Below are 27,503 nucleotides of genomic sequence, written 5' to 3'. Positions count from 1 at the left end.
TATACTTGTAGCCTACAGGTGATGCTATAGATCAAATAAGACTTATAATGACACACATATGTACTGTGCAAACAACCAGGACGACTTCAGCCTTCTGATAGTCACTGTTTCTGTATGAATATTGTACGAAGTGGTCATTTTAGAAAACATTTGTTACACATTGTGGGTATTTATTATTGCAGCCACCAGAATTTCCCAAATAACCAATTGGATTTTCAACACAGTTTTAATATAAATGTCTTTTCATGTTTCCCTTAAAGTGAGAATTATTTAGTTTGCTTTAATTCCATGTTCAGGTTGTTTCTTGATACATCTCAGACAAACAAAACATAGTTACTCCACATATGTTACTACATAATACCCAGAGGGAAACTGACCTAAATGTATGTAACTATATATGGCAATGAAAAAGACAAATCAGTGCCTCTAGACTCATTAATGTCAAATTTCCAGCATTTGGTTTTGTTCAAGTTCATGGTGCCTGATAATGTCTATTGAAGTGTGCTTGAAATAGGATTTGGGTTAATATTTAATTTTGTCTCCGGCATTATTAACATACAGAACACATAAAGAGACTTTAATGGCATGATAAAAAACCTCACTGAATCTAACTAGAGGCTTTTAGAAATGCACAGGCAAGATGCCTACCATTAGTTTGAGAATAACTAAATGTATTTATGGAAACTGAAACAAATTAGCATAATTTGTTTGCTCATAAACAAAAAGGTTTAAGAATCTTATTTGTTGCATGTGGCATTATTTAATGCGCCGATTGTTCAAATTACACATAAGTGATACATATTTTTCATTTATTAGTCACATTTTGTAAAATTCTTGAATTTTAGTAGTACAATCTCAAGCAGCCAAAACTGTAACCTTGCCAACGATCAAGAACATCAAAACAAACTGAAAAGAATCCAAAAATTACACACGTCTTTGACACTTTGCACATTTTTGTGAATGTGAATAAAAATGTAATAAATTATAATACATTCATTTTTGCAGCAAGTCATATTATATTAAGACTCAATAAATAAAATGTAGATAGAAACTAAAACATCCTGTTGTAATTCATTAAAGTTAGACTAATTGAAATGGTGGGTGTAGGGTTGAAGTGGTATCCCATAGGTTTAAGCGATCTGCACTGCAGTGTATCTCAGTCGCTTCTGCTGTTGAGGAAGTTGCTTTCTTCTGTACCTGTACCAAAAGACAACATTCTGTAAAATATAAGACATTTTTTCCTGAAAATCCCACATCTATCGTGAGTCTGACTCGATGTATCAGAAACATCTCAGGGTTTAGTCCTTTGGATAGTCTCTTGCACACTGAAAAATGCTCATTGAAAATACATTATGTAAATTAATGTGCAACATTGAAATCCCACAAACTATACTATACTGTATAACCGTACTGGTTGCATTAGTCAAATGTAGTGGCAAGGTAAACTATTTTCCTCAACATGAAAATAAACACTAATCATAGTTTTCTTTTTTGTGTGTGCATTAATTGACAAAAAAATGCCTGTCTCTTAAGAGTTGTTTTACCTGGTCTCTTCCTTATAATGTAAAAAATTGGAACATTCATAATGAATGTAATGATTCTAGTCTTATTCACCATTTGCAGAAGAAATAGAGGGCTCCAGCGAGGCCTAAAATCACCAGAACAACACAGACAATGATCAGAGCCAGCTCTTCCTGCTTCATGGGCTTGACGACCAGCTGTGGCTGCTCACAGCGACTGCCCAGGTAACCCAGCTCACATCTGCAACAGCAAGAAACTCTCTCTCAAACAAATCATACCAAGACACTACTATGTAAATAAAACAATGCTTACTTGCAATGATTCTCATTTAAGTCCACTATAAACATGCACTGGCCATTATTAAGACAGTAGTTATCAAACGAAGTGTCGCAGCTCAGTATGGATCTTTTCGCCACATGAGGGCGCCCTCTCTCGTGCTCTGGGTCAAAGGTATCACCTGGCGAGGACACTGGAGTCAAACTTCCAGACTTACTGACACTGACATAGATCTGTATTAGTAGATACAATGAAACAAGATTTTTGCAATTGGGTACCTGCATAGGTGACATCTCCTGTGGATACTCTGGGAGGGGTGTTTTTGGTCTGTGTAGGAGGCCAGAGAAGTACAGCATCTGTTGAAGAGAGACACATCATTACCAGCAAATGTGACATGAGTCATGAGCCACCCTTCACAGATTGTGAAACATCAGTTTTATTTTGTTGTATGAACAAGACATTTTAAGACATTTTTATGTTTGCAGTTTTTGCATCGCACTTAAGGCAATTGTGGTTTCTTTTAGGCAGTAATTAACCATGCAGCCATAGTAATATTATTATTATTAAGCAACAGCGCCACTACTTGAGTAAATACTTTGGCTACTACCCCCCTCTGGAGATTTCATCTGCACTCTATAGAGGGTTTTGGGCACTGAAGAGTACCCTCTGGAATACAGTGCGCAGTGGAGCGGCAGAGTTAAAAAGACATTGTGCTTGTACCAGCCTGCAAAGTCTTTTAATGGCACTATTTCTGCAGACGCCCACATTCCTGCAGCCAGCACAGGCAAATGAGAGCTGGTCAGGACTGGCATAAATCGAGTTATGATCAGGATTATTACAGAATCTGCCTTTAGTGTTTTGGTGGGAGCAGAGGAGCAGATGAGTTGTTGGGTGGGTCTCTTTATGGATGAATGAGAGTGCACCCTGAAACCTGAGTGATGACCAAGTAACTGTTATTCTGTTAATCATAGTGTTAATCATCTTTAGTATGTCATCAGAATTACCCCACCAATACAACAGAATCCAAACATGTTCCCTGGGAACTCAGCCAGATATGACACAAAATAATAATAAATTATCATAATATTAAGTGCATCTTGATGTGTTTATCAACAAAGGAAGGGCCAAATCCTATTGTCAATATATTAGGACATTGTCCCAATGACAAAATTCAGACAATATTATAGCAATTTATTAATATTTTACTAAAATGGCACTTAGTCGATGTTCAACTTTTGCACAAAATTTTTTTAATCTACAGCAAAAGTGCAGGAACATCATCTTGTGCACTTGTTTGGAAGACACTGCATGTTCTGTTGTTTAAATTCTTAATCATTTTTATTAGGGTTACCATTACTATAATTTTGCATAATACCCCCACCTCTATTACAAATAGTTTACAAAAGACTGAAAAATGCATTGTGAAATCTCAGTTCATGAACAGTAGAGTGGAGATCTTCCATTTCAGATGTTAGAGCCAACATCCTGCATCCCCGAGGGTCTGGAATGAGCTCAGACTCATTAACACAGGTATGTGGTCTTTTACACCCACAAAACTTCCACTCGGATCAGATTCATCCACAAGTCTGTAAACGAAATGTGCGTACTTCTACAGGGCTATGGGGAAATGCTTCTAAATATTTACTACTCAGCTACCACATAGCCGAATGATTATAAACAACTTTCTCTACACAACGTAAAAAGTGCATAAATAAAAAATGAAATCAATTAATAATGTTAACGCGTCGTTGTGTACAATGTCATATTGGGTCTAGTTTTTCATGTTAAAAATGGCTACACAAACACACACGAATGCATGTGCCTTTTCCAGTCCTTAATAGGCAAGATGGATTTTAAAAGGCGTATGCATTTTAACAAAAAACACAGAATGTTTACTCGGTTTGGTCCCTCAAAAATATAGCAATATAGGCCTATATTGATTTTGCGAAGCCTTAACAAATAGAATCAAACTTACAGATGAATGACAAGAGCACGGAGAGTTGCTTATTCCTCATAGTCTAGTTGAAAAGACGCAGGCAGACGCTTTAACTAAACCAACTCAGACTGTAATAAAACTATTAGCGGACTCAAGGCTGAGGACACGCTTTTGTCTGCGGCGGGATGTGCAAACCTCAACTCTTCTTTGTGGTGGGTGTGGTGACACACTCATGGGATGCTCTCCTTGTGGGTGTCACGGTGGGTGCTCATGGAGAGGCACGACCCGGAGGACCGGAAGTGAGACAAGCAGGGGCTTGTAGGCTTTCCACAGTCACCCACTACTGTGACCTGCACTACGATTACGAACAGATCTTTGCTTTAATCAGGGATTTAGTGCAGGAGATTGAGTAGGAGTGCCATTAAATGGGCACTTGAAATGTTATACAAAGCCACACTGTAAACTGCATTGTGTTTTAATAATATTTTTATAATTAGGTGTAAAATTATGTGTAAAAAAAATTGACATATTCGTGGGTTTTAGGGTGATGAAAATTAACCATAGCTGCCATACTAGCAATAAACATTTCAAAACAAAAATTAAATATTTTATATGGCCATGTATCCTCAAAATTGTTGCCTGTGAACTAGAGATGCGCGGATGGGCTATTTTTTCATCCGCAACCGCGACACAAAACTCATCATCCGCCCGCTGTCCATTTTGCACCGAAGGTTTTCAAAACTGCACCCGCCCGCCATCCGCCGATTGATTTTAGATTTTAGAACAATCATACAGCAAACAAACTAAGGAGCCTCGATAAAAATGCAAACTCTATAGCTCATTCATTCCAAAATTGGCTCAGCGTGTATGTTCACATTCTTAGTTGTCCGTAACAACCCCAAACTTACCTGGTTTTCTTGCGCAGCTAATTAACTGACAACGTTTTCCAACTAGGCTATTTTTGAACCTTCTTGCCTTCGTGTTGGATGTTGTTACATTCTGAACATTCTGCCATTACCCGATGTTATTTCAAAGTCATAGCCTCACTCCATCGGTCTTTCTTTAAGTTTTAAATACCCCGAGTGGTAGTCTACGCTATAATGTCTGCGTGTTTTAAAATATACCTGATATCGAAAAAAAAAAAAAAAAAAAAGTATAACTAAATAAATATGGCCCTATAGCCACTTACGTGTTAGCAAACAGCTGAAATAAATTAGAAATAATAAAATAAACTGCATATAATATGTGCCTCGTAAACCTTAGGCATCAATAACCCGACACAACCTGAACCTTCAGAACATAAAAAACGAGGTCAAATGGACTAATTAAGGATATGACGTACACTTCATAGTACAAGCATAGACAATGACAGTCGTCTTTTCAGATGTAGGTAACAATACTAACAACTTTTTTTTTTTAGTAGTTAAACCGCCACCCGCCCGAATTTAATTAAAATATAATTTTTCGTCACCTCATCCGCCCGACCCGCGGATTAACCGCGGATACCGCGGTTGCAACCGCAATCCGCGCATCTCTACTGTGAACAAGAGTCTGGAACCCATGAATATTTTAAAAATGTAAAAAACTTTATTATATACTTATTACAAAAGATAAGTTAATTATTCACAATAAATACCTAAATACAATAAATAACATGACAAAAAGTCGACTCAAAAACCGTTGGTCTATGACGCATAAAAATGCTTGGCCATGATGATCATAATGGCAGCCAAGGAGGAAGCAGAAGTCATACTTGGGTTTCTGGTGAAGATGTTTTTAGAGGGACTGACTTTACACACCTGCAAAATAAATAAATAGTGTAAGGGAAAAAATATTGAATTACTGGTAAATATATCACATCCAAAACTGTCAACCAAGGCCTATATACATAACTGACAGACAATGAATGTAATGATTGAGGCCAGATTTACCTCTTAAGTAAACAGCAGGAAATAATGATGACCAGAGCAAAGATCACCATTAGAACACCAACAATAACTCCAATGAGCTGCTCAGAATTGTTTCTTTTAACGGTAAGGGTTAGGCTTTCCCCGCAGCGCTCACCTCCAAAAGGAAACTGGCACCTGTAAAGAGTTAAATACATGAGTCATTTACATATGAGGACATAGAACATAGAAGATGTAATTGTTGAATAAGAGTATTTTATCATACTGGCATGATGGTTCGTTTCTGTCCTGGTAGTAAATGCACTGGCCATCGTTTAAACAGAAGTTCACATTGTCACTACCACATGGTCTATGTGACTTAACAGCGCTACCTGTGGGGAAAAAATATGAAATAATAAATTAATGCTTCAATATTTTAGTTTCTCATAATGATAATATTTTTGTAAGGCATGAGAAACAGACTAAAATGTATTTGTAAGTGTAAGATTGACTTCAGGTTTCACGCAGAAAGTGAAAACTGTAAAATTACCACCAAAAATACAGAATTACTTTATACCTGTTTGTAATCTTTGGGAGTACTCAAAACATATATTATACTACACTTTTGAACCACCCTAAATACAAGGCTATATATATTAATTTATTTTTGTCGGAAAGATATGTTAGGAACTCAGAAACTTACTGTTGTTGAGTTGTGTGCTCAAGGATGAGTTTGTCACTGCTGGAAATGGTGTAGTGTCGATGGTGTCTGTAGATGCGGCAGTTTGTCCCATTGTATAAAAAAGGAAGAGCACCGCCAACACTGGAAGGAGAGCTGATAAAATAAGACAAAATTATGAGTATTAGTTGCTTGATAATGCCACAAAAGTAAACCACATTTCAGTGTTTACAAAAAAAAAGTGAAAATCACTCTTACCCGTTCTGGAGTTTCTTTGACTAAACATAGTGAAGCCGACGTCTACAGCTTAGCGAGACTGAAGTTTAACTGGTTTTGACAGATCTTTTATAAAGCATGGGAAATCGGCCAATCAGTGAGTAGCACCATTTATGAGAATAAAAGCTTTTCCTTCCTCCTAAATCACATTTCCTTTCCCAGTTTCACTTGACAGCCAACGTGTCCAGACAGGCCTGTGCTTCTGAAATGTGACTGCCTCAGAAAACCAAAAACGTAAGTACCGCATTGTTAAAAGATCTGTTCAGTATGGTTTTAAGATCTTTGAATGACAAGATGTTTAGTTAAGAGGGTCACTGAGTGACTTGTCAAACTAAAGGTATGCCATGGAAATGCTGGTATGTTTCACAATATGACATTAAATTTATCCATCCCAACAGAGACAAGCAGATAAGGCCAGCAGATGACGCCAGCAGAACAAATTAGAGGTGATCAGTCATAGTAAAAAAAAAGTTGCAATTCAATTACATAAAAAATAAGATAGATATAAGCCAAATGTCATACTGTGGAACATTACAGGCAAATCAACACCTCCATGAAACTAGCATCTTGCAAATGTCAACAAACATAAAAGTTACAGAGTACATTTTTACAGGGCCCATATTACGCTATTTTCTGATCTTTGTTATAATTTTGTTTCATCATCACAAACATACCTGGAGTTGTATTTTGTTTCTTTTACACATTTAAACACACAAACCCCGCATATTTAGGCTCAAACAGAAAAAATCTGTTTGTGCTTCACTGTGATTTTAAATTTCAGTACAATTATTTGGATTATTTCAGCGCTTCAGCGAATTGCTGATCTCTCCTAAACTAAAGGTAAGACATAGATGTCAACTTGAAAATGACCGCTTCATGACATCACAAGGTGGAACAGAGCATTCTGAGTTATAGAGATGTTGATAGACTACCTAATAAAGGGTTACTCAAACATAGGAGAATGAAACAAACACAACTCCAGGTATGTTTTTGAGGAGACAACAGAATTATAACATGGCTTAAAGCTCACAAGAGTGAATTTTGCACAATAATCTTAATAGTAACAGACACGTAAAGGGGAAATGAAATTAATGTTGGCACAGCATTTATTTCATTGATAACTTCCAGTGAATCTGGAATGCTCAGAACAAAACAACTTCTGTAGAAAAAATATTAATTTGATTTGGTAAAAATGTAACCTTTGAATAAATAACTGAAATAAATAAATAAATAAATAAATAATATACAATAATATCAAGTACGTTTTCCAGCAGATGAGTTGAGGCAATAAGAAATATCAATATGTGTACATGTAATTAAATAAATGTTTGTACAATGGTTGTGTATTTGTATGTTTGTATATAGTTTAGCATGAGTGTTCATTCATTGATAAAGTTGTTGTATTATGTGCCTAGTGCGTCAGAGCATTCCTAGCTGCCTTGACAGTGTTTTTCATCAGCATGGCGACTGTCATTGGACCTACGCCTCCAGGAACAGGAGTGATAAAACCTGCTTTCTGCTTCACTCCTGAAACAAGTCAAAACAAAGAGTAGTTTTTCTTCTATTGCTACTGCAGGAGCTATAATTACAAAAAAAATAAATAAACAAGAAATCATGGGGGTTGTTCACATACCCTGAAAGTCTACATCTCCTATGAGTCTGAGTTTTCCTGTCTTGGGGTCGTGAATGCGGTTGATTCCCACATCAATGACTGCAGCTCCTTCCTTTATCATATCAGCAGTTATCAGCCCTGGGACACCTGCACACAAACATGTTACAATATCAAATTTTAATGTTACAATTATGAGAAGAAATGTCAGAATTTAACAATTATTCATAATCATTGACCAGGTTAAATGTAATTTATAATTATGAGCACCACAGGAAAAAACATTCTATTCTACCTAAAGCAAAGATTTTATTTTCCTGAAAGTTGTGAGTTTTAGGTTTGAAGATAAACAAGACCAAAATGACACAGCGTTTTAAAAGGGCTGTGACTCTGTCATTACCTGCAGCTGCGATGATGATGTCAGCCAGGTTAGCCAGCTCCTTCAGGTGTTCCCTCGGAGTACACCGGTGAGTGATGGTCACGGTGGCATCACCTAAAGGCAAGTCCTTTCATTAAACATCTGTATGAGTCTGGTCCTGGTTTTAGCACAGTTTAAGGCCTGACACAGGTTTTGGTCCTGCTCTAGAGCTTGTCTGGTCCTAGTTCAGGGTTAATTCAGGGTTTTGTCCTAGTGTTTAGAGCTAATTTTGATGACCATAATACTATGTCTATCTGACATGATTAATAATATATTTTTTCATAATAAAAGAAAAAGGAAAACAAAAAGGGGTCCCAGTGCACCAGAACGTCACAACCATAGACTGTATATACGAGTGGACATAGCTAATGCCCTAGCCGCCACGTGCCAAATAGAAAGTTGACCAGGAGGGTCTTCCGACTCCTTCTGACTTACATTAGGATCTTATCGCCTCTCTCTGTAACTGCTGCAGTGAGCGTCGTCATTTTGATCTTAAAATGTTCTTATTAACCTGCTCTACATGATCTTGATTTTTTCACTCTTTTGTCCATCAAAAGTCTATTCATAACATAGAGTCTGGCTCCAGATTCGCTCCTTTAACCGTTAGCATTACGAGCCTCATTTGAGCAGCACTGAACGCTACAGGTGACGTCAAACCCGCTTAGTCCACTTCTTTTATACAGTCTATGGTCACAACAAATATACGTTTAAAGTGTTTTTTAGTTTAAGTATAGTGTATAGTGTAAAAGTATAGCATCCACCATTTAAAAGACACTTTATGTCACATTTTACTGGCTAGTTTAAATTATGGCTTACTGTTGAGTGATGGACACAAGCATTGCTTCATCAAGCTGCATAGTTCTTCCAAAGACCCTCCTTCTTCCTATCCCCTTATTTGGGCATTATCCCATTTCCTACAACACTGTGTGTGTCTTTGCTTTTCTTTTGGTACAATTCCATCAGGATTTATTGTAAAATGAGATGGTGAGATGTATTTTATTTTTTTAAGCATTAAGCTTAAGAAATCTGACAGGGAAAGTCCTGATGATGCAATATCCATTTTCCACAAAGACTTTCACGCAATACTCAGCATCAAGTTACCTGTAAATGTATCAAAAGATTAAGACACTCTCACCCCCCGGGCGCTCATGGTAACGGTCTGTGTGCAATAACATTGCAATGGGCATTCCAACATTCTTCGAGCGGCCAGCAACCAGCACATTCTTGCCCACTGTTTCAATTCCTGAGAAAAAGATCAAGAATGTTTTAACCCTATCACATGTACCCTATCATAGGAAATGATACCACTGGGACGAGCTATGGATGACAAAATTCAGACAGTATTCAATTGTTAGTAATAAAAATGAAAATAAAGTCATACTGTTAGTTATAATAGTAGCAGTTTTGTTATAATAATAATTATAATGTTATTATACTGAATAATATAATGATTCTGTTTCATATAAAGAATGTAAATACATGGTCTAAAATATGTTAAAATAAGTAAATGCATTAATAAATTGGTTAGCAAAATGTTCAATTAAAATGGTTTATTGAACAAAAATAAAGAAATACAACCTTAAGGCCATGAAGCTTTCAACCTAAATGATTTTGAAGGCCTGTAATTACCCTTAGAATTAAATCATTGACTCTGAATATGGGAACTGACAGGTCACAGTACAGCAGATGTGGAGCTCTCCATTGCATGGCCTGATACCTTCCATTTACTTAACACCCTCTACTGGAGAAATATGCATATTACACTAGCAAGACGATAAATTCTTAACTATAACGGTAAAACTTTTTTATAACAAAAAATGAACCAACATACATGGTAACATAACACATAAATATATGTATGAAGTTTTCCAACCTGCTCTCTTGATAATCTCCCACACAGCTGCAGGTGTGGCAGGGATCATGGATCTCTGGTCCAGGCACAACTTCCCAATGTTGACAATATGGAAGCCATCCACGTCTTTCTCTGGAGCAATGGCATTACACACAGCTCGCTCATTGATGTGCTCTGCAAAGAAAAAAGACACGTTAACTAAAACAGGAAGGCTAAGAGTTAAGGCTTAAATATTGAAGCACAAATCATATAGTCTTTAACAGTATGGTAGGATGCTGCACTCAGGGCAATAGTTAAAACACGGATTCTGGACTCTTGCAAATTAAGGCAGTAAAAACTTACTAATAGTTATAGTACTATTACTATTACTATTTATACTAATAGCAACCAGGTCTGACATTTACAAAAATATTAAAATAAAATGTAAAAGCCAAATTTGATTACTCTGATTTGAATACACACAACAATCTGTGAAGTTTGCATGTTCTTTAAGTAATTTTGAAGGTCTAGAAATAAGGTATAAATCAGACTTTGGTGAGTTTGTAACCACAGCCTCTGTTATTTCGTTATAAATTTTATAAAGAAAAAACGAAAACATTTTGGATCAATAACTCAAGCTTTTGTAGCCTTTTACCGAGATCAGTGATGACAACTCCCAACACGTTCTACAGACCCACCAGAAGACATTTTATGGGAACCTGTTTTAGAGAACTTTTTCACCAACCCCCCAGACACAACATATAACACATATAACACAGTTACCATACACTAATGTTACATTATTACGCAATGCTTATTGAGCATACAGCATATCTCTCGTCTACAAGCTACTAACATATTTTATAACAACATAAAGGTGCAAATGTGTTTACCAGGAAGAGGCAATTGTACCAAGAGACCGCTAACTCTCCAGTCTCGGTTCATTTTGTCAATCAGCTCCAGCAGTTCCTCTTGAGAGACAGAGCTTGGCCGGACAACTGTGTCACTTGAAATCCCTGCTGACAAAATCTTTATGAATTTGCTTATCCTTGGCATTTAGTATAACATGTTATCTTAATATTGTCTGACCAAGAATATTGGCAGCCCGGGTTTTATTTCGGACATAGGTGTGACTGGCTGGATCATCTCCTACTATGACCACAGCTAAGTGGGGTCTCATGTTACCCTGAGCGACCATCTCCTCCACATCCCGTTGTATTTCTCTGTGGATTTGTCGAGCCAACACTGTCCCAGAAAACACCACTGCTTCATGTCTATAAAATAAAAAAAAAATATATTTTAAAACAATTCACAGTAACAAGCAACAAGCAAATGTGAATGCAAAATTGCAATCACTGGATGATAAAAAAAAGGACGATGTGTGTGCCTATACAGCTTCAGTGCATTGCTGCAGCATAATGCAGCACAGAATATTGTCCAGTTTAATGTTTGCTGATGTAGCCCATTGTATAAAGTGATTAAAGGCTAACATGATTTAAGCAGCGCGTGGATGGGTGAAAATCCCAAAACAGAGGGGTAGAGGAACACACGCCTCTTCGGATGTGGAGGGAGCGCTGCTGTCAATCAACCATCATCATCCTATAAACACGTGACGTTACGCACGGATTCACCGGGCTGACAGCAGCTAAGCTCAGAAAAGTATAACGAGGTATAAAGTGCCTTTTGCTACGCTGTTACCTTGTCGCAGCTTGGTGCACGCGTCTCCACTGGCATTCACACTTTCTCTGTATCCGCAGATTGGCCCGGCAGCGGTGATGGTGTAAATACAACGGGCTACACATTCGGAAGGAGGAGCGAAGCGGTGTTACAGAGACCGCCATGTTTGAGAGAAGGTGCACGCGCTTTTGAGTACGTACGCGCACGTGCATTATGAGGGGACGGAGGCCATCAGGAAGAGAACTGACAGACGCCCTCTGCTTCAGTCTGTCTCCGGGCCTAGTAGGACACGTTATTATGAAATAGAGTAAAATGCAGGTCATGCAGCCAAGCTGTAGCCTAAAGCAGACAATAACTGTGTGAGACACGACACACCGCTCAGTGAAGCGCTGCTAATTGTTGCCACAAGGTGGCACCACCCGATTGTATTATTAATGTGCTTATTACCTGATTAAACTGTCAATGGACACGGGTGACTTCACAGACAAAATGGATAGAACTATTGTTCTGAAATGACAATGACCACAGAAGCCATATTGTTTTGACATTGTGTCACATTTGAAGAGGCTACTTAACTTAAAAGAGTGAGCCCAGATCAAGACCATCATTACACAGGGAAAGCTAGGTTGTACATGCATTTGCTACAATATTAATTTATTTTAAAATAAGATAAAACCTTTATTTGTTCCACAATGGGGAAATTCCAGTGTCAAGAACAGTAAGAGAAAAGAAATAACTTAATCAAAAATTTAATTCATAACTAGAATAATAACTAACATGTGCACTTATATCTAACGAATCTAAAATGAATATTTGAAGAGTTAAGAAACAAAAGGCATAAAGATAATAAAACAACACTGTGTACGCAGAGTAAAAAAAAAGGCATAGTTTCGTCTGTAAAAACTTTTATGTTCCAAAACAACTTGCTACTTGCTTTTTTGTTGCTTATAGCAATGTGAGTTAAACTGATAATTCATTTAAGATTTAAATGGTTGAACTGTAAAAATATGACTTGCTGTTCAATAGCATCCAATGCAGCACAAGGACTGAGCATGATTCTGAGTAAACTTTAGTTTAAAATACGGCGAATTTAAAAAAAAAATTGGTAAACACCGCACCCATTAGACTTGTCTGAACCTGACATGCACATAAACGCACAAAGACAGCACAAAGAATCATGTACTTGATTAAGGAGATCTAAATAATGGCCAACCCACCCCATGTTGTGCAACTGTGACTGTTTGTCTTGGGAGAGATCAGGCTGAAAAACGGTCTCCAGTCGCTACAACTCCACCTGTCTTACCATTGCCTTATTGTCTTGTGCTGGAGGTTCTTGGTGCAATTAAGTAAGATGTCAACTAAACGCAAAATAGGAAACCCAAGAAAGGCTGCAGGAACCAGATCAATTTCCTGAAACTGTGATGAAGCTGCGATATTTGTTGCAGATCTGTTAGGCAGCAGACTGTACAGCTAAGGCCAGAGATGGTTACTGTTTAGTGTTTGAGAAGTTGAGAAGAAAAAGAAAATAACATGAATCATAAACATGATTCTAATGCCATGTGTAAAACGGGCTATTTGGGTGAATTATTCACACTTGCACACACCACAACATTGGGACTACTCGACCTGAACTCAAACAATAAATCTGGACTTGACCAGGACTAAAGCAGGACTAAAACAGGTCTACGTCTGGACTAATATGGGCTCAACCTAACACCAAACCAGGACAAGTGTGCGAACGCCCCCTAGAGCGTGGACAAATATGTGGTTGTTGGCCTATTTAAAATAGTTCAAAGAAGTCTGTGGATAAACATGGTTCCACCCAACAACTGCCTCTTGTCAAGTCTAAACAAGAGGACACACTGTTGAACACAAAGCTACACAATGTTTCTTATTCCAGTGGTATAATATAGAATATGAACATCATTTGCAGACTGAGAGGATGAAGAAGAAGAGGATATAGGCCTAACTCACAGAATGTGGCCAGCCGGACCTAACGAAAACGCCACTTCCCATCCTGTCATAATATAGACTAAATAAATATATTTTCTAATAGGTCTGTTTTATAATGTAATTTTATTATCTTCTCAGATTTGTTTAATTAGTTGCCTACCTGCTTGTGGGCGCTTCTCTCCTTCCTCCCCACCTCCTCCTGTTGACTGCGTTTGCTGGTTACGTAACACGTTTATGCTTTGCGCACGTGGCTACAGTTCTACATGGTAAAAATGTGTACGTTTTAGAGTCTGATGTCCACTTCACGGGTCATTTGTCACATGTCCTTGCAGACTTGGGCCATGTCGGTCAAATAAAGCGAAATTACTTAAATGTACGCTCAGCCGCGCGCTACTTTGCATACAAACAAATTCCTTCACATGGCTCAAGAGAAATCCAGCAATGGATGCAAACAGTGGCGCACGAAAGATCTGGAGCCTGTAGGCTTCACATAGCCTATGTAGTTATAGCTTTTTAATAGGCAGTATTTTTTTAACTGACTGAGCGTGTCGGGCTATTTAGCATGTAGGTTTGTCGTAAATAACTAAACGTTGTTGAACTGTTTTATTCAAAGGAGCCATATGGCTCCAAAGAACACCAATAGTTGACACTGCTTAATTTCTTATTTTTAAAAAATAAAAAAATAGGCCAATAAACTTTTTTATTTCCAAACTTACGTTATTGGTCACTCTAAGCCAATAAAATAAAGTAACACGCTTGAATAGGGCTATTTATAGTAAGAGAATAGGGTATAAATCTAGTGGGCATATTTTTGGGGGTATTTTTTTTTAATGTTTTTCCTATTCTATGTGGTGCCGATGTGCTCAACACTGACCACACTCCTCTCCCCCTCCTCCTCATCCCCCTCCCTCATCCTGAAGCTGTCATCCAGAGCTGCGTCCAGACCACGGCTCAATCGCCGAGCGCCCGGATGAGTGCAGCAGCAGGCGGCGACATTCACGACAATATGGTCGCGTAAACCGACCGAATCGAGTACAGACCATCGCGTGGTGGGAAGGACGTGGTGAGACACTGCTGGAATCTGAGACATTTTCGACGCAACCCACAGAGAGCGGTTCTGGGAAAATCCAGACAGAAGATAAAGGCGTGGAAACGAGACGGCACAACATTCTCCTTCGCGGTGCCCTATTTTGTTGGTAAGTACGTTTTAGTGTAAAACGCTGCCAGTGTAATTTTACTCTAGATTTCAGTCTTGTATAGCCACTGTGCTAGTCAATTTGTGGAGGTGGAGCGGGCCTGGTAAGTACACAATGTCAAAAAGCCTGTTAAGTTCCTGCAGCTTGTGGTACGACGCATGGCGCGTTGGTCCAATAGACTGGTGACGCTATATTGTACAAATACAACATATACTCTTCAATATTATCGTTAGTCTTAATCATATCGTTTTGTTAGGGGTCGAAATCTAATGTGTGAATGGGGCTGCACGTGTCTGCGTCTACATCCCGATTCCGACATAGGCAGCGTGCCAAATTGCTCACATTCACTACAGGTACCACCATGCGGTCAGTCCACCGGTCTGAACCAGTATGCTAAACTGTATATGGCTCTGATGCAGTGTTTTCACCTTTCCGTTAATTGCTTTTCTGTTAATCACGCAAATATATTTCACCCTTATGTTGAGCTGCTCCCTGACCAAACGGCTAGGCGGGTCGTAAGTGGAGCATGCGCACTCTGTGTACCGACTGAAAACAGAACGGTATGTGTTTGACTGTCCAGTGTCCCAACAAGAAAAGGAAAGGATAATATCATTTATCAGTCACTAAAGGATACTGTAAGTCACAAGTATACTAAACACTTTCAGGATTTGTGTCCATAATTTCTAAAATATTTGTAAAAAAAAAAATAGTTGCCGCAAGTCTGCACTAGAGAAGAGGATAGACCTTAAAACCCGTTTAAGTAAGACTACAAATAACCAACTAAAATGCCTCGCACACCAATTTAATTGTTGCATTCTTTTGCCTGTGTGTTAATTATTCATTTGGACATTTTGAAAAGTAATTTAAACTCTGACAATGATTGTTGTAGGCCTTTGTTTTTACACATGGACCTATAAAGTTTGAGAACCAAACAAAGCAGGTTTATCTTGTCTAACCATAAAGGTTACAGACTGGAAGACTCTTAAACATGCGCAAGGTTGTCACCAGGCTAGAATTAATATGCCCTCTGGTTGGAACTGTGTGCTGTAGCTGAAATGTTTTTTTTTGTGTTTTGGTCTTATTTCTAGGAAAAAAAATATTGTCCATTGTCCATGGTGGTGTCTTCTTCAAAAAGATACTTTTCTGTTTTGTCTAATTCAAGGTATAATTATATGTTGGATTAGATTGTATAATGGTCCGTGCTTTGCCTGCCTGCGTGAGTGTAATTTTTCTTAGAAAAAACACAGGTCAGGAAGAGTGATTCACAACAAATTAGCAGTTTGGTGTTTACAAAGCAGACTACTGCAGTCATATAGTCTGCCGTTTATAAGATCCCATAAATCCAAATAGTTCTTAACAAACAAAGGACACTGCTTTGTTTAAACAGTGGTTAAGGGCGGCGGCAGCAGTAACTTTGTTTTTTTGTCAGTAGTCTGGGCAATAAAAACATTATCCAATGTTTGTTTCTATATATAACTTATCTATAACTATATTTTAAAAGTACATCAGGAATCTACCTTTTGTGACTGGACACAAAAATTAACCACAAAGGGACAGAACTGTTCCCTTGTTTGAGAGTTTACACTACGTTTTTGTTTCTTTTTGAGATATTTTTTAACATTATTAGGGACAATGTACTCAATATATAAATTGTGATATTATGTTTTTTTCAATATATCTCTCACCTCAACATGACATCTGAGAACATGAAGGCAAAGAAGCAGAGAAGCTGTAGTGGGCTGTATGAACTGTGTACATTGATTGTGTAATGTTGTCATGTTCAACAGTATCCTGGGAGAGCCGCGTTGGACCTGTTTTCACACGGTTGTGCTCTCTGCTGCTCACGTGTACTGACAGCTAACTGTGCAAACTGGCATCTATGACTTTCCCTTTTGTCCATCATGACAAGGCCCACAAGTTAAGTCATGCACTGATTCATTGGCAATGAGTAGACTTTTAAGTATTTAAGGAACAAATTATTAGATGAGTTATTATGTGTTATCCAAAAAGCTTAAGGACCCCAATTTTATAGTCCTTGTCTGCACTGTCCAGTTGAAACTGATAATTGAGTAAAAGTTAATGTTACTTAGTTTAGTTTAGATATTGAACAATACAATAGGTTATAGGTTAATGATTGCTGTAAAAATCAATGAAATCCACATGTTGATATTATGTAATTTATGATATTTCCAGACATGAGTTCTGGCCAAGTAAGTAATGTATATGGAAATTGCATGGGAGGCTTGAGTTGGAGTTTCCATACTGGTTTGGGCCCCGTGCTGGCGGCCCTTCTGCCATTGGGCGTGTCTTTAAAATGTCTGTGGGCGGGAGGAGGCTAGTGTCACAGCCCGGGAACAGTCTGCCAGCTCTCTGATCATCCCCTGCACAATCACACCGTTATGTCTGAGTCCTGGATCACTATGGCAACGTTGCATGATGCCACATCTAGTGTGTCTGCTGTCTAGTGATGCACAGATCCAGCTTTTTAGTTTAGATGCCGACATCAGTCCATACTAGAGCATAGCCAAAAAAAAAAAAAACTTTCTTTAAAATACAAATCAATTGTTTTTCATCGAACTACATTGTATAAGATAAAATATTATGAGATGTTCTGGGCCAACAACTGTCAGTAAATGGTCTCATTACATCAACCTGTTTGCCCAATCCTCAATCAATATCCTGAATCAGATACAAGTATTCCTATTGCATTCTTGCAGTGCTGTCTCCATATCCACTTGTTAATGAAACAAAATAAGTTATTGTAAGCTGTAGTTTGTTAAAGCCTCTGAGTTACCACTTATCTAGTGACTAAGATTGTCAATGTCAATGAAATGTCAAATGCAACATAGTGGACATGTTTTAAAAAATATGTCTGCAAATCATCATTATTTGGTTTAAAAATTGTGATTATTCAAATTATAATATAAATGTTAGAACTAAATAAAATGTATTAATCATACAGAAAAATTCTATTTGGTCCACAAATCCTTAATGTGTCTCCATATCCACTTGGTAACAAAAAACAAAATGAGTTGTTGTAAGCTGTAGTATGTTAAAGCCTCTGAGTTATCAATTATCTAGTGACTAAGATCGTCTTTAAAGGTTAAATGCAACATGGTGGACATGCAAAAATATGTCTTCAAATCATCATTATTTGGTTTAAAAATTGTGATTATTCAAATTATAATATAAATGTTAGAACTAAATAAAATATAATAATCATACAGCAAAATTCTGTTTGATCCACAAATCCTTAATGTGAAGTGTTTTTATTAACTTATGTTTGATTTCATAATATGTCTATGTTAGATGGAACAATATATGTTGGGGGTCACTTTTTCTTTGTACTTTATACTTTGGGGAACATTTTGGTTATTTTTCTGATCTGAAATGATATTTGAGCTCTAGAAGGTTGAATCATGAACTTCTACTAACTTCTCATTACAGATACAAACTGTATGCTTAAGTGTTGCATTCTGTTATGTATTCATTGCAGGTCATGATTTTACATTTACAATAGTTTTTGAGGATCATTCTGCTTTATGGTTATTATTATAATTTATTGTCTATTTCCTTCAGCAATATGTCATGACAGGCCTGTTTCATAATGCTTGTCACATATTTGATTATATATTAGATCATTTGAATAAAGGAGAATTAACATTTCACTGTCATTTGATCATACTGTGAGGAATGAGTAATTGTATGTGTAATAATGTTGTAATCTTGAGGTCTTTACTCAATCATAACTCTAAATTGTGCTTCGTGACATCTCTAATACCAAGTGAGTCCTTTTTATTAGGGTCCCATACCACAACATACCAAGTACACTGTCAGGGTTATAACTAAGTGAAATAGTCTAAATTTTTATGCATCTTACAAACATTGCAACCAGATGTCTTTGGCCTAGAGGCAGGTATTGAAAGTAGAAAACCTTCTAAAGCCCAAGAGTGACTTTGCTATAAACATGTTTACAACTTTGTACAAAACAAAGGTCTTCAGGGTCGTTTTTGTAACCTGTACAGTCTGATACATAAGGAATATCTGTTAAGCCCTTTTGTAAGTAGTTTAATAAGTTGAACAAAAGTCTGGGGTTGCCTTAAGCGTCGCATTATAGTTTGTTTTATACGCTATATCATGATGTGCTCTGGTTAATGTAGTGGCAAGCTTTCAGACACCTTAACCACTGCATAGGTATAGCATAGTGCTTTTCTGTCCTACTGAGATAATCACCCGCATTCTTGTTTAAACCCAAAGCAGCCTCTAATTGTACTTAAGTCTTCACTAAATCGTTGTGGTGTTTTTAAAGGTTTTCCCTGAAATAATATCTGCCTGAAGTTGGGGGTGATGCGGCTCCATAACCAGTCTGACAACAATAGTCTTCCTGTTGTGGTTGTTTGGAAGACAGATATGGTGTATAATGGTGACTCATTCAGGCACAGCTTCTGCAATCTCTACTATTGTGTACAAGTTAGACAATACAGCTTTTATTGCTGTATTTAGCCGTGACTGCTCTTGCTGTTAGCTTGTCCCCCCTGACTTGTGTTGTATATTTTTGGCAGTTTGTCCCCTCCACTCGGGCCATGAGAGCTGTTCTGTGGGGTTTCTGTGGGGTTTCTGGTGGCCTTCTGTAAGCGCTCGGTTCGCTATCAAAGGTTCATTACACAGAGAGTCTCTTGTTTGGGTGCTGGCCCTATGTTAACTATGCTAATGACAAGCTTACTGCTGGGTAGGTGGCATTGTTGCTTGTATGGAAGTTGGAATGTTTAATAATACCATGTTTTTGACTTTTTTCGTCATCTTTTTTATAGTGTTTAGTAAATGTTATGTACTGTGTAACTTTTGAAGGTTCTGTCATCTGCTCGGAGATTGACTAGAGATGTCATTTGTTTGCCCAGAATATTCTGCAAAAGGACATTAAATGTATCTATTCAGCATTTATTAAATTACAGGTATTCTTATTGCTCATTTTTTTTCCTGTGGGGTCACCTTTCCACAGATCTGACCTGTTACTTGGCCCAGTGGTGTCACCTTCTGCTCCATGATCGGGCGGTTTTAAACCATATTGTGGAAAATTCCAGGCAAAACAATAACATCTCCTTGGAGACATGCGAAAGGCGGACACTCCACCAGTTGCATAGTGCACCAAGTCATAAGTTTGCACTTCAAACATAAGGACTTGACAATACATACTTAAAATATTTCAAAGGTGAAAAATATTAGTGATTAAGATATTGTCATACACAGTTATACACATTTAGAGGTTAGTAAAAGAAATGATAAAAGTAAAAAAAAAAAAAAAAGTTTTTGTTTTTTATATGACAACCACTGGAAATGTAAACCAGTATTTATAGTGTTTTGTTTACAGATAATGCTGGGTTACATCAATTTTAGTTTTTGTCTTGTGATTTTTGTGTGTGTGTGTGGGGGGGGGGAATGTTTTGAGCTTTGGAAAGACATAATGTGGCTGAATGGTTTGTTTAAACAGGCGCCCCTCACGTGTATGCCTTAGCTCTCATGCCTGTGGTAAAAGCAGTGACAAGTCTCGATATGCATGTTTAGGTGCACATCGAGTTTTGACACTACCTTGTGTTTTGGGATCTGAATACATGATAGAGTCATGCTCCATGTAAGGACGCGCATGCAGCTGGCTCCCCGGTCACTGCACGCACTCATGTGACTCTGCTATTTCTAGCCAAATCATTCCTCCTCCCTACTGCCTTTAGCAACAAGAGCAAGTGTTGGATATGTGACACCTGACAAAACACTCACCCGGGTACAGTGGGGGCAGCCTGTCACACTGGGTTTCTCCAAGCCACCTGGTCTTCGGGGACAATGCTACGCACACATTAACGATTGTGAAAGAAAAGTCAAATCATGTGTTGCGGTTTATGATGTAGTTGTTAAAAATCTACAGTTGACAAATATTGACTCTTCTCGTCCATTCAGCAAACGTTGGCTCATTTATCACTGGCCAAATGACAGACTGGCATTGAGGTGGCTGTGGTGAGATGATATATAGACTTGACTGGTTCTTAGTTTAGTTTTGTAACCTATTAGTTCACCTGTTTACTGCCATTCACTATTCGCTGTGTCGCTAGGCCTGTCATGATAACAAATTTTGAAGCACGATATATTGTTATATTGTGATCAACGACAATATTTAATAATTTATGCCACTGTCACAAAGCAGGTTATCTCACACAGTATTATTAAAAGCCTAAGATGCAACAAATACATTGCAAAATTAACCAATAATCAGCCACAGAAGTTATTTATTCTACTCTCTACAGCTAAAATCTTACGTTATTACATAAAAATAGCTAAAATCTTCCCATTATCGCAAAGAAAGTACTCACCATAAATACTGAGCTCCAAAATATATTATTCAAGCTGTCACGTATTGAACAAAAAGTCGATATTATAATTATCATGGCATGGCTATGTGTCTCATATGTATCGTCAAGGTATTAGTGACATTAAAAAAAAAAGTAAATCAATGGCACTCTTCAATGTAGAGCAGGGGTCTCCAACCTTTTTCCTCCAGTGTGCTACCTTTACAAAACAAAAATGTTAGAGAGCTACTCATTTTAGCTGTTGCAATAAATTGAGAAAGTCTAAGAGCCCTCAGATAGGGCACAGTTAGATGCCTATAAAACCATTAACCATTACACATTTATCAGTGCACAAAGTCCGGCATCTAAATGAGAGATTTATAATGGTAATTAATCAAAATAGTAATTCAGCACAATACGTATAATTCAGAAATCCCTTGGTGAGCTACTTGGACGGGGGGTGAAGAGCTACAGGTTGGAGATTGGCATTTAGATGATTGATTCAATGTTAAGCTTGCATCTTTTTAATTGAAAGGTCCAGAGCCAATCCTCATTAAGAATGTGATCTGGAGTTCAGACTTAAGTTTGAAGAATTTTGACATTTTTTGGGATTAATGGCATTAATTAAACTTCTGTGTGTATATATATATGTTCAGGAAATTTAATATTGAAAGCCATTTTTGTATGCTTCTGACAAGAGAAAATAATGGTAATTGATCAATATGAGAAAAAAGTTTTAATCATTTTTGTAGTCTGTTCTTGCTTTGTCTTTAACCTTTGCCAATTCCTAAATGTCCTCAAACCATTTGAAGTGCTGACTTTAATGAGGATATGAGAATACTAAGTGTATTGGGAGACTAAATAAATGTGTGGTTCATTTCACCTAATTGAATTTAATTATAGCAGTCTAGCTGATACTCCTATTGTGATAAAACAAACCAGTAGAATAAATTGCATCATTATCTTAAATGAACCAGCCGTGTATTGGGGCTTAATCACAGTAGAGTGTCATTAAAGCTCTCATATTGCATATAAGCTACAATTAGGTAACTTGATAGCAGGCGATACCAATGTCCTCTAAATGTCAACGTAAACATTTCAGGGATTTCCTCGGGAGTACAGTCTGGAAAAGCTGCGTCGCATAAACGCAGGTGTACTACTACGAGAAGCTCTTGGGAAATGTCCGAAAATGGAGCATGAGTAGAATAATGCACCTGACCTTACGCTGCGATAAACTGTGCTTAGCATTTGTCGGGCAGGAAAGTGTGGAGAGGACTGCTTGTATGTCCCTGAAAATCTCCGGGGTTCCATGTTACTATCAGGTGATGACATGTTCATAATGTTTCACACATGCCAGCCTGACTTTGGCTCTGCCTGACCCCAGCTCGACCTTTGTAAAACTGAGAAGGCTCCACAGCTTCATCCTGAACCTCAGACCTGTCAACATAATCTTTGTGCATAAACACTCCAGTTTGTAGAGCTTATGATATATCATACGCCACATACTGTACGTCTGCTCCATGGGTAGCAAAACACATAATGTTTGTTTTGGATGTTCTGATTATGAAGCTAAAGACTTAAAATATATTTCTTTCCTCCCGTTGTAGGTGCTAGGGCAGGGTGATATGACAAAAAGTTAATAGCAATTTTTGTCCTATTATTGATCATTATTATTAGATTTTTTTTTGTCTTATTAAAACTATACAAAATTGCTTTCAATATTAATTTTTTTGACAGAATCTTTTAAATTTTTGTAATCAGTGCCATTTGACTAAAATTAAAGTCACTTTTGTTCCTATGAAGTCTGAACTACATGCTTTTTCTCACATAAGATTGGAATTGGGGTGGGAACACTAAACAGGGATACCAATTAAGTTATTCTCACTTCCGTGGCTGTATTTTTGCACCTGTACAGGCCAGGGCAAGTTTCGCTGCCAGTTTTCCCTCATCTCAAACGGACTAGTGCTTCACTGTGCCGCCTCCAGGTGTGTTCATTTAAGTGGATGCTAAAAATATATTCTCAAGTCACTATTTCAGACTGAATTGGAGTTGAGCAGAACTGTGTGACCCTCCTCGTCTCCCTTCCATTACTGGAACACCAGACACTCCTCTGTCACAATGAGTTTATTTCAGAGTAGAACCTGCAATGACAGCACAGCCTCAAGGCAGTGCCCCGAAACATCCAGACAGGAGAAGAGACAGTTCTCTAGGCAATCTTGAGGTTCAGTTTGTTTATTTTAAAAATGTCTTGGAAAAATAATATAGATTAGGGTTGCACAGCATGTTTTAGTTGATGCAATCACAAGGTGCACTTTTTTTTTTTTTTTTACAGAAAAATGTTGCATAACAGAAACATATATTACAAATCAAATCAACAAACTTATCAGAAAATATGTGTCAAATATTCATGAAATTACATGCACTACCTTAAGGATACCAAGTCAGCTACAACATTTTGCACAGAATTTAAATCCTTGCCTGCCCCAGATGCCTTCATACAACCGTTCGTGATCTTTATAAAAAGTGATCTGACTTTGAGGACTTCTGGCAGGATTTGCACTTGTTCTTTGTGGTTAAAACCTGATTTGCAACTACACCGATGCAAATGAGACCATTCCCTTTTGAAATACAGATTTAATTTGTGTAGACTTAGATTTTATGTTACTATCTTGACACTTCATGTTGTATAAAATTATTCTAGCTTACACTTTAAATACCCATTTCCTTTTCTTAAAGTACAGAGGAGATAAGCCTCCAGCAGTGACTAACACTCAGGCAAAAAAGGATTTTTTGTTATGCCCTTCACCTGAAAGGCATCACTGGTTTGTCATGTGAATTTCCCTGCTATTGTGACCATTTTAGTAGGGCAGTAGATTTTTCATCACATAGCCAATAAATGGTGATGGTGAATGATGATGGTGTTTTTAGGTGACCAAAATTTTTATTATTTGATGCAGTAAATCGTGAGTTTAATCTAGCTTTTTTTTTTAATACATGAAGGCATGATTTAATGTATGGGAGATCATTTGTCCCAAATTTTTATTTTAAAGGCTGTTGAATTTCTCACTTTGATTTTTTTTAACTCTGAAAAAAGAAGCTTGAATTATTTGTATTCTGAATTTTAGTTGCTCACATTTGAAGTGTATATTTTCAAAGTGTTTAAAATTTGAAAATAAAAAAATAACCTTTTAAATATTTAGCCCAAATATTTTCAAGCCCTCAAATTCAACGGTCAAAAAGTGGAAAAATTTGCAGTGAAAGATCCCAGATGCCAAGGCAGAAGCAATTGACCCAAAGTGATACAATCTAACTTGATGACAAGCAGGGAATGGTGCAGTAAAGTAAGAATTAGCCTTATCAAAACCTCATCTCTTTTATTTCTTATCTGTGGGTGGGGTTTACATTTAAGAACAGCCAACAGGAAATGGATGCATCTGTCCTCCTCACTCACAATGATCGATTGCTTCTGCCTTGGCATCTTAGATCTTTGCTGTGAATTTTTTCACTGCAAATTTTTCACTCTAAATTTTGACATTGAATTTGAGGACTTGAAAATATTTGTGCTGAATATTTAAAAGGTGACATTTTATTTTGAATTGAATTGAACTTTGAAAATGTACATTTAAAATTTCAGCAAATAAAATTCAGAATAAAAATAATTCAAACATCTTTTGTCATTTTTTGAATTGTAAATAAATCAAAGTGAAAAATTCAGCTGTATTTAAAATTGTAAATCTAATGAAACAATCTATCAATCAATCTTCCATATTAATATCTGTATGCATATTTGCATCTTGTAAACACAGTTTGGGTCAGACCATGCATGTTCACACCATAAAGATACTGAATCGTTTTAGAGGTAGCACCTCTTCGCCATTTTAGCCAACTTACCAATACCCAGAGCACATCTTTAGTCAACCACGTATTTCTTTAGTCGTCAGCCCTACATGCAGTCCTACATTCTAGTGGTTTATAAGCACAGCAGCACACTAGCTAGCTAACTGTCACTTTTATTAAAATCATAAACCTTAAAATAAACAACCTATTAAAATTCTAAACAATTAAACTAACTACCCACATTATTTTTATATGTAGAATACTTAAGTTTGTAACGTTGTTGTAATATTTATTGTCTCAACATTAGCATTAGCATTAGCCTTGAGATACAAACATCCCTCTTTCTAATCACAGAAGGATCCTCAGCTGAAGTATACATTTTTTTTGTGTACTTTTTACATGTTCTGAGTGACATCAACCCCCACCTCCCTGTTCATTGTCTTATCTTTAAATGTTTACTTATTTTAGCACGACTGAGCAAAACCACACAGAAATAACATTGGACAGGAAGTAGTGATGCTAACAGTGAGGTTGATGGGCGCTATTGTGCACGGGGCCTATTATTCGCTAACTGCTAATTCTGTGTGCACATTTTTAACTCATTCTCCTAATTTTCACTTAGAATAACAGTGGCTGGCTAATCCACTGACTCACTGACTCAAAGGTCTAATCCCCGCAGCCTCGTGTCTCCACTTCCATAGGCTCACTAACTTGTAGGTTAAATATATAGTCAATGGAGTGTGTGTGGCATTCCTGCAGAGTTGTGGCTGAGCTTTCCCTACGTGCGCTCTCAATAAGTCTAATCGGAGCGCCGTAATGCTGTTAGCTGGGTCATGTGCTGGAAGCCTGGATTAAGACCAAGAGTGCGCAGGTCAATACATCCAGATTAGCAGAAAGCATTCACTCTCGCACACACTTTTGCTTCTTATTTTGGATTGGATGATTCAAAATGATCTATATTGTTTAGAGGAAAAGTGAATGCTACCACTGTCTTTTAATCTTGCCAAAAGAAGTTTAAAGGTCCTATATTATGAAAAATTTACTCTTGTGAGCTTTTAACCACGTTATAATGTTGTTACCTCCTCAAAAACCTACCTGGAGTTGTGCTTTGTTTCATACACACCTGTTTGAGTAACCCTGCATTATTAGTCTCTCGACATCTCCAAAGCTCAATGCTCTATTCCACCTTGTGATGTCATGACTCAGTAGTTTTCAAATTAATATCATTGTTCATATAACACAAATCAGAAAATAGTGTAATATGGGCCCTTTTAATGTACCACAAAATTGACTAGGCATGTAAAGTATTTTTTACAATAGGAGGATGGTTTTGCAGATACCTAAAATTTGTTACTGTAAGAAAAACACACATTAGCTAAAATTGTTGATGTAGAAAGCCTGATTGGTTTTGGCACTGATTTCAAAATCTCTCCCATTCCATTTAAGCCCCAAATGACTTTATCTTTCCTTTTGATTAGAAATATTAGCAGGTATTATTTTGCGTCAGAAAGCATGGATTTATTTTCTCAAAGTTAATGTTGTTTGAGTCTGTTGCCCTATTTTGCTGCAAGTGAAACTATTACCAGAGAGACCATGTCCCAGTAACACATTTTAATACGAGTAAAGAAATGAACCCCAGTGTCTTTTGTCTAACAGCATATACTTTAATAAAATTTGTTTAAAAATGCTTTTGATATTAGAAATTGTTTTAGACTGTCTTTGGTGCTGACGGCATGATGTAAGATATAAAGAAGGCTTTAGGGTTGGGCTGATATGGATTTCCTCTGCTGATAATTCTGTTTGTCTCGCTCTTATGCCACTGTGTTGATATCAATGTTTTAAAATCTATGGCAGGTCTCACAAGCTGTATTATAGTTATTGAGACTGATATCCTTTCTATGCCTAGAAAGCATTTCTGCCCTTATGATTTAAGATGGAGACACTTGTTCTGTCCTAACACTTTCTAACAATAGCTTGTACCAAAGTGTATTGTTAGGGGTCATTTGATGTAAGAAGTAGTGAACAGAATTAGCCCCCCTCACCACTGTTGTAAGAATCTAGCTTAATACTGGA

The 27,503-nt window shown here is 37.3% G+C and overlaps 3 protein-coding genes across 5 annotated transcripts in view; 1 reads left to right on the top strand and 2 right to left on the bottom strand.

Moving 5' to 3' along the window:
• Window positions 1–737: 737 nt before the first annotated feature.
• Window positions 738–3,980, bottom strand: LOC110153341 (proepiregulin-like). 2 transcript variants are annotated; one of them, XM_020917216.2, is made up of 5 exons: window positions 3,773–3,980; window positions 2,076–2,153; window positions 1,834–1,990; window positions 1,615–1,761; window positions 738–1,197 (listed from the first exon to the last, which is right to left on the bottom strand). In XM_020917216.2, exons 1-5 carry the CDS (start codon window positions 3,810–3,812, stop codon window positions 1,131–1,133), a joined length of 489 nt encoding a protein of 162 aa, XP_020772875.1. In that variant the 5' UTR covers window positions 3,813–3,980; the 3' UTR covers window positions 738–1,130. The 2 variants fall into 2 exon arrangements, with proteins under 2 accessions (XP_020772875.1, XP_020772883.1); XM_020917224.2 differs by having other exon boundaries at window positions 1,834–1,978; window positions 3,773–3,975.
• Window positions 3,981–5,298: 1,318 nt separating this feature from the next.
• LOC110175266 (bifunctional methylenetetrahydrofolate dehydrogenase/cyclohydrolase 2, mitochondrial-like) lies at window positions 5,299–12,276 on the bottom strand. The gene is made up of 12 exons (XM_020941412.2): window positions 12,131–12,276; window positions 11,522–11,706; window positions 11,326–11,448; window positions 10,475–10,627; window positions 9,737–9,844; window positions 8,584–8,676; window positions 8,208–8,333; window positions 6,557–8,101; window positions 6,323–6,454; window positions 5,906–6,011; window positions 5,665–5,817; window positions 5,299–5,532 (listed from the first exon to the last, which is right to left on the bottom strand). The coding sequence occupies exons 1-8, from the start codon at window positions 12,271–12,273 to the stop codon at window positions 7,986–7,988; spliced, it is 1,047 nt and encodes a 348-aa protein (XP_020797071.1). The 5' UTR covers window positions 12,274–12,276; the 3' UTR covers window positions 5,299–5,532; window positions 5,665–5,817; window positions 5,906–6,011; window positions 6,323–6,454; window positions 6,557–7,985.
• Window positions 12,277–12,284: 8 nt separating this feature from the next.
• Window positions 12,285–27,503, top strand: part of slc20a2 (solute carrier family 20 member 2) — a 34,105-nt gene continuing 18,886 nt past the window's right edge. Inside the window, exons 1-2 of one of the 2 annotated variants that reach the window (XM_055161275.1) lie at window positions 12,285–12,301; window positions 14,983–15,258. The gene's annotated coding sequence lies outside the window, so the exon portion shown is untranslated. Of the gene's footprint in view, window positions 12,302–14,981; window positions 15,259–27,503 lie in introns of those variants that run through there. The other variant, XM_055161276.1, reaches the window with a different exon arrangement.

This window comes from Boleophthalmus pectinirostris, unplaced genomic scaffold, assembly GCF_026225935.1.
Source record: "Boleophthalmus pectinirostris isolate CB_2022bp ecotype Guang Dong unplaced genomic scaffold, ASM2622593v1 HiC_scaffold_4, whole genome shotgun sequence".
Classification (NCBI taxonomy): domain Eukaryota; kingdom Metazoa; phylum Chordata; class Actinopteri; order Gobiiformes; family Gobiidae; genus Boleophthalmus; species Boleophthalmus pectinirostris.
This window is presented reverse-complemented; position numbering and strand designations above follow the sequence as displayed.

Bases quoted from the DNA above. Each gene is read 5' to 3' on its own strand.
- LOC110153341 (XM_020917216.2), bottom strand. From the start codon at position 3,812: ATGAGGAATAAGCAACTCTCCGTGCTCTTGTCATTCATCT. The intron at 1,991-2,075 runs GTACCCAATTGC...GTTTGACTCCAG, and splicing joins AGGAGATGTCACCTATGCAG to TGTCCTCGCCAGGTGATACC. The intron at 1,198-1,614 runs GTGAATAAGACT...CTTTTGGTACAG, and splicing joins CTCTATTTCTTCTGCAAATG to GTACAGAAGAAAGCAACTTC.
- LOC110175266 (XM_020941412.2), bottom strand. From the start codon at position 12,273: ATGGCGGTCTCTGTAACACCGCTTCGCTCCTCCTTCCGAATGTGTAGC. The intron at 11,449-11,521 runs GTCAGACAATAT...TTTTGTCAGCAG, and splicing joins CCGGGCTGCCAATATTCTTG to GGATTTCAAGTGACACAGTT. The intron at 8,677-9,736 runs GTGAGAGTGTCT...ACTTGCCTTTAG, and splicing joins TTACCATGAGCGCCCGGGGG to GTGATGCCACCGTGACCATC.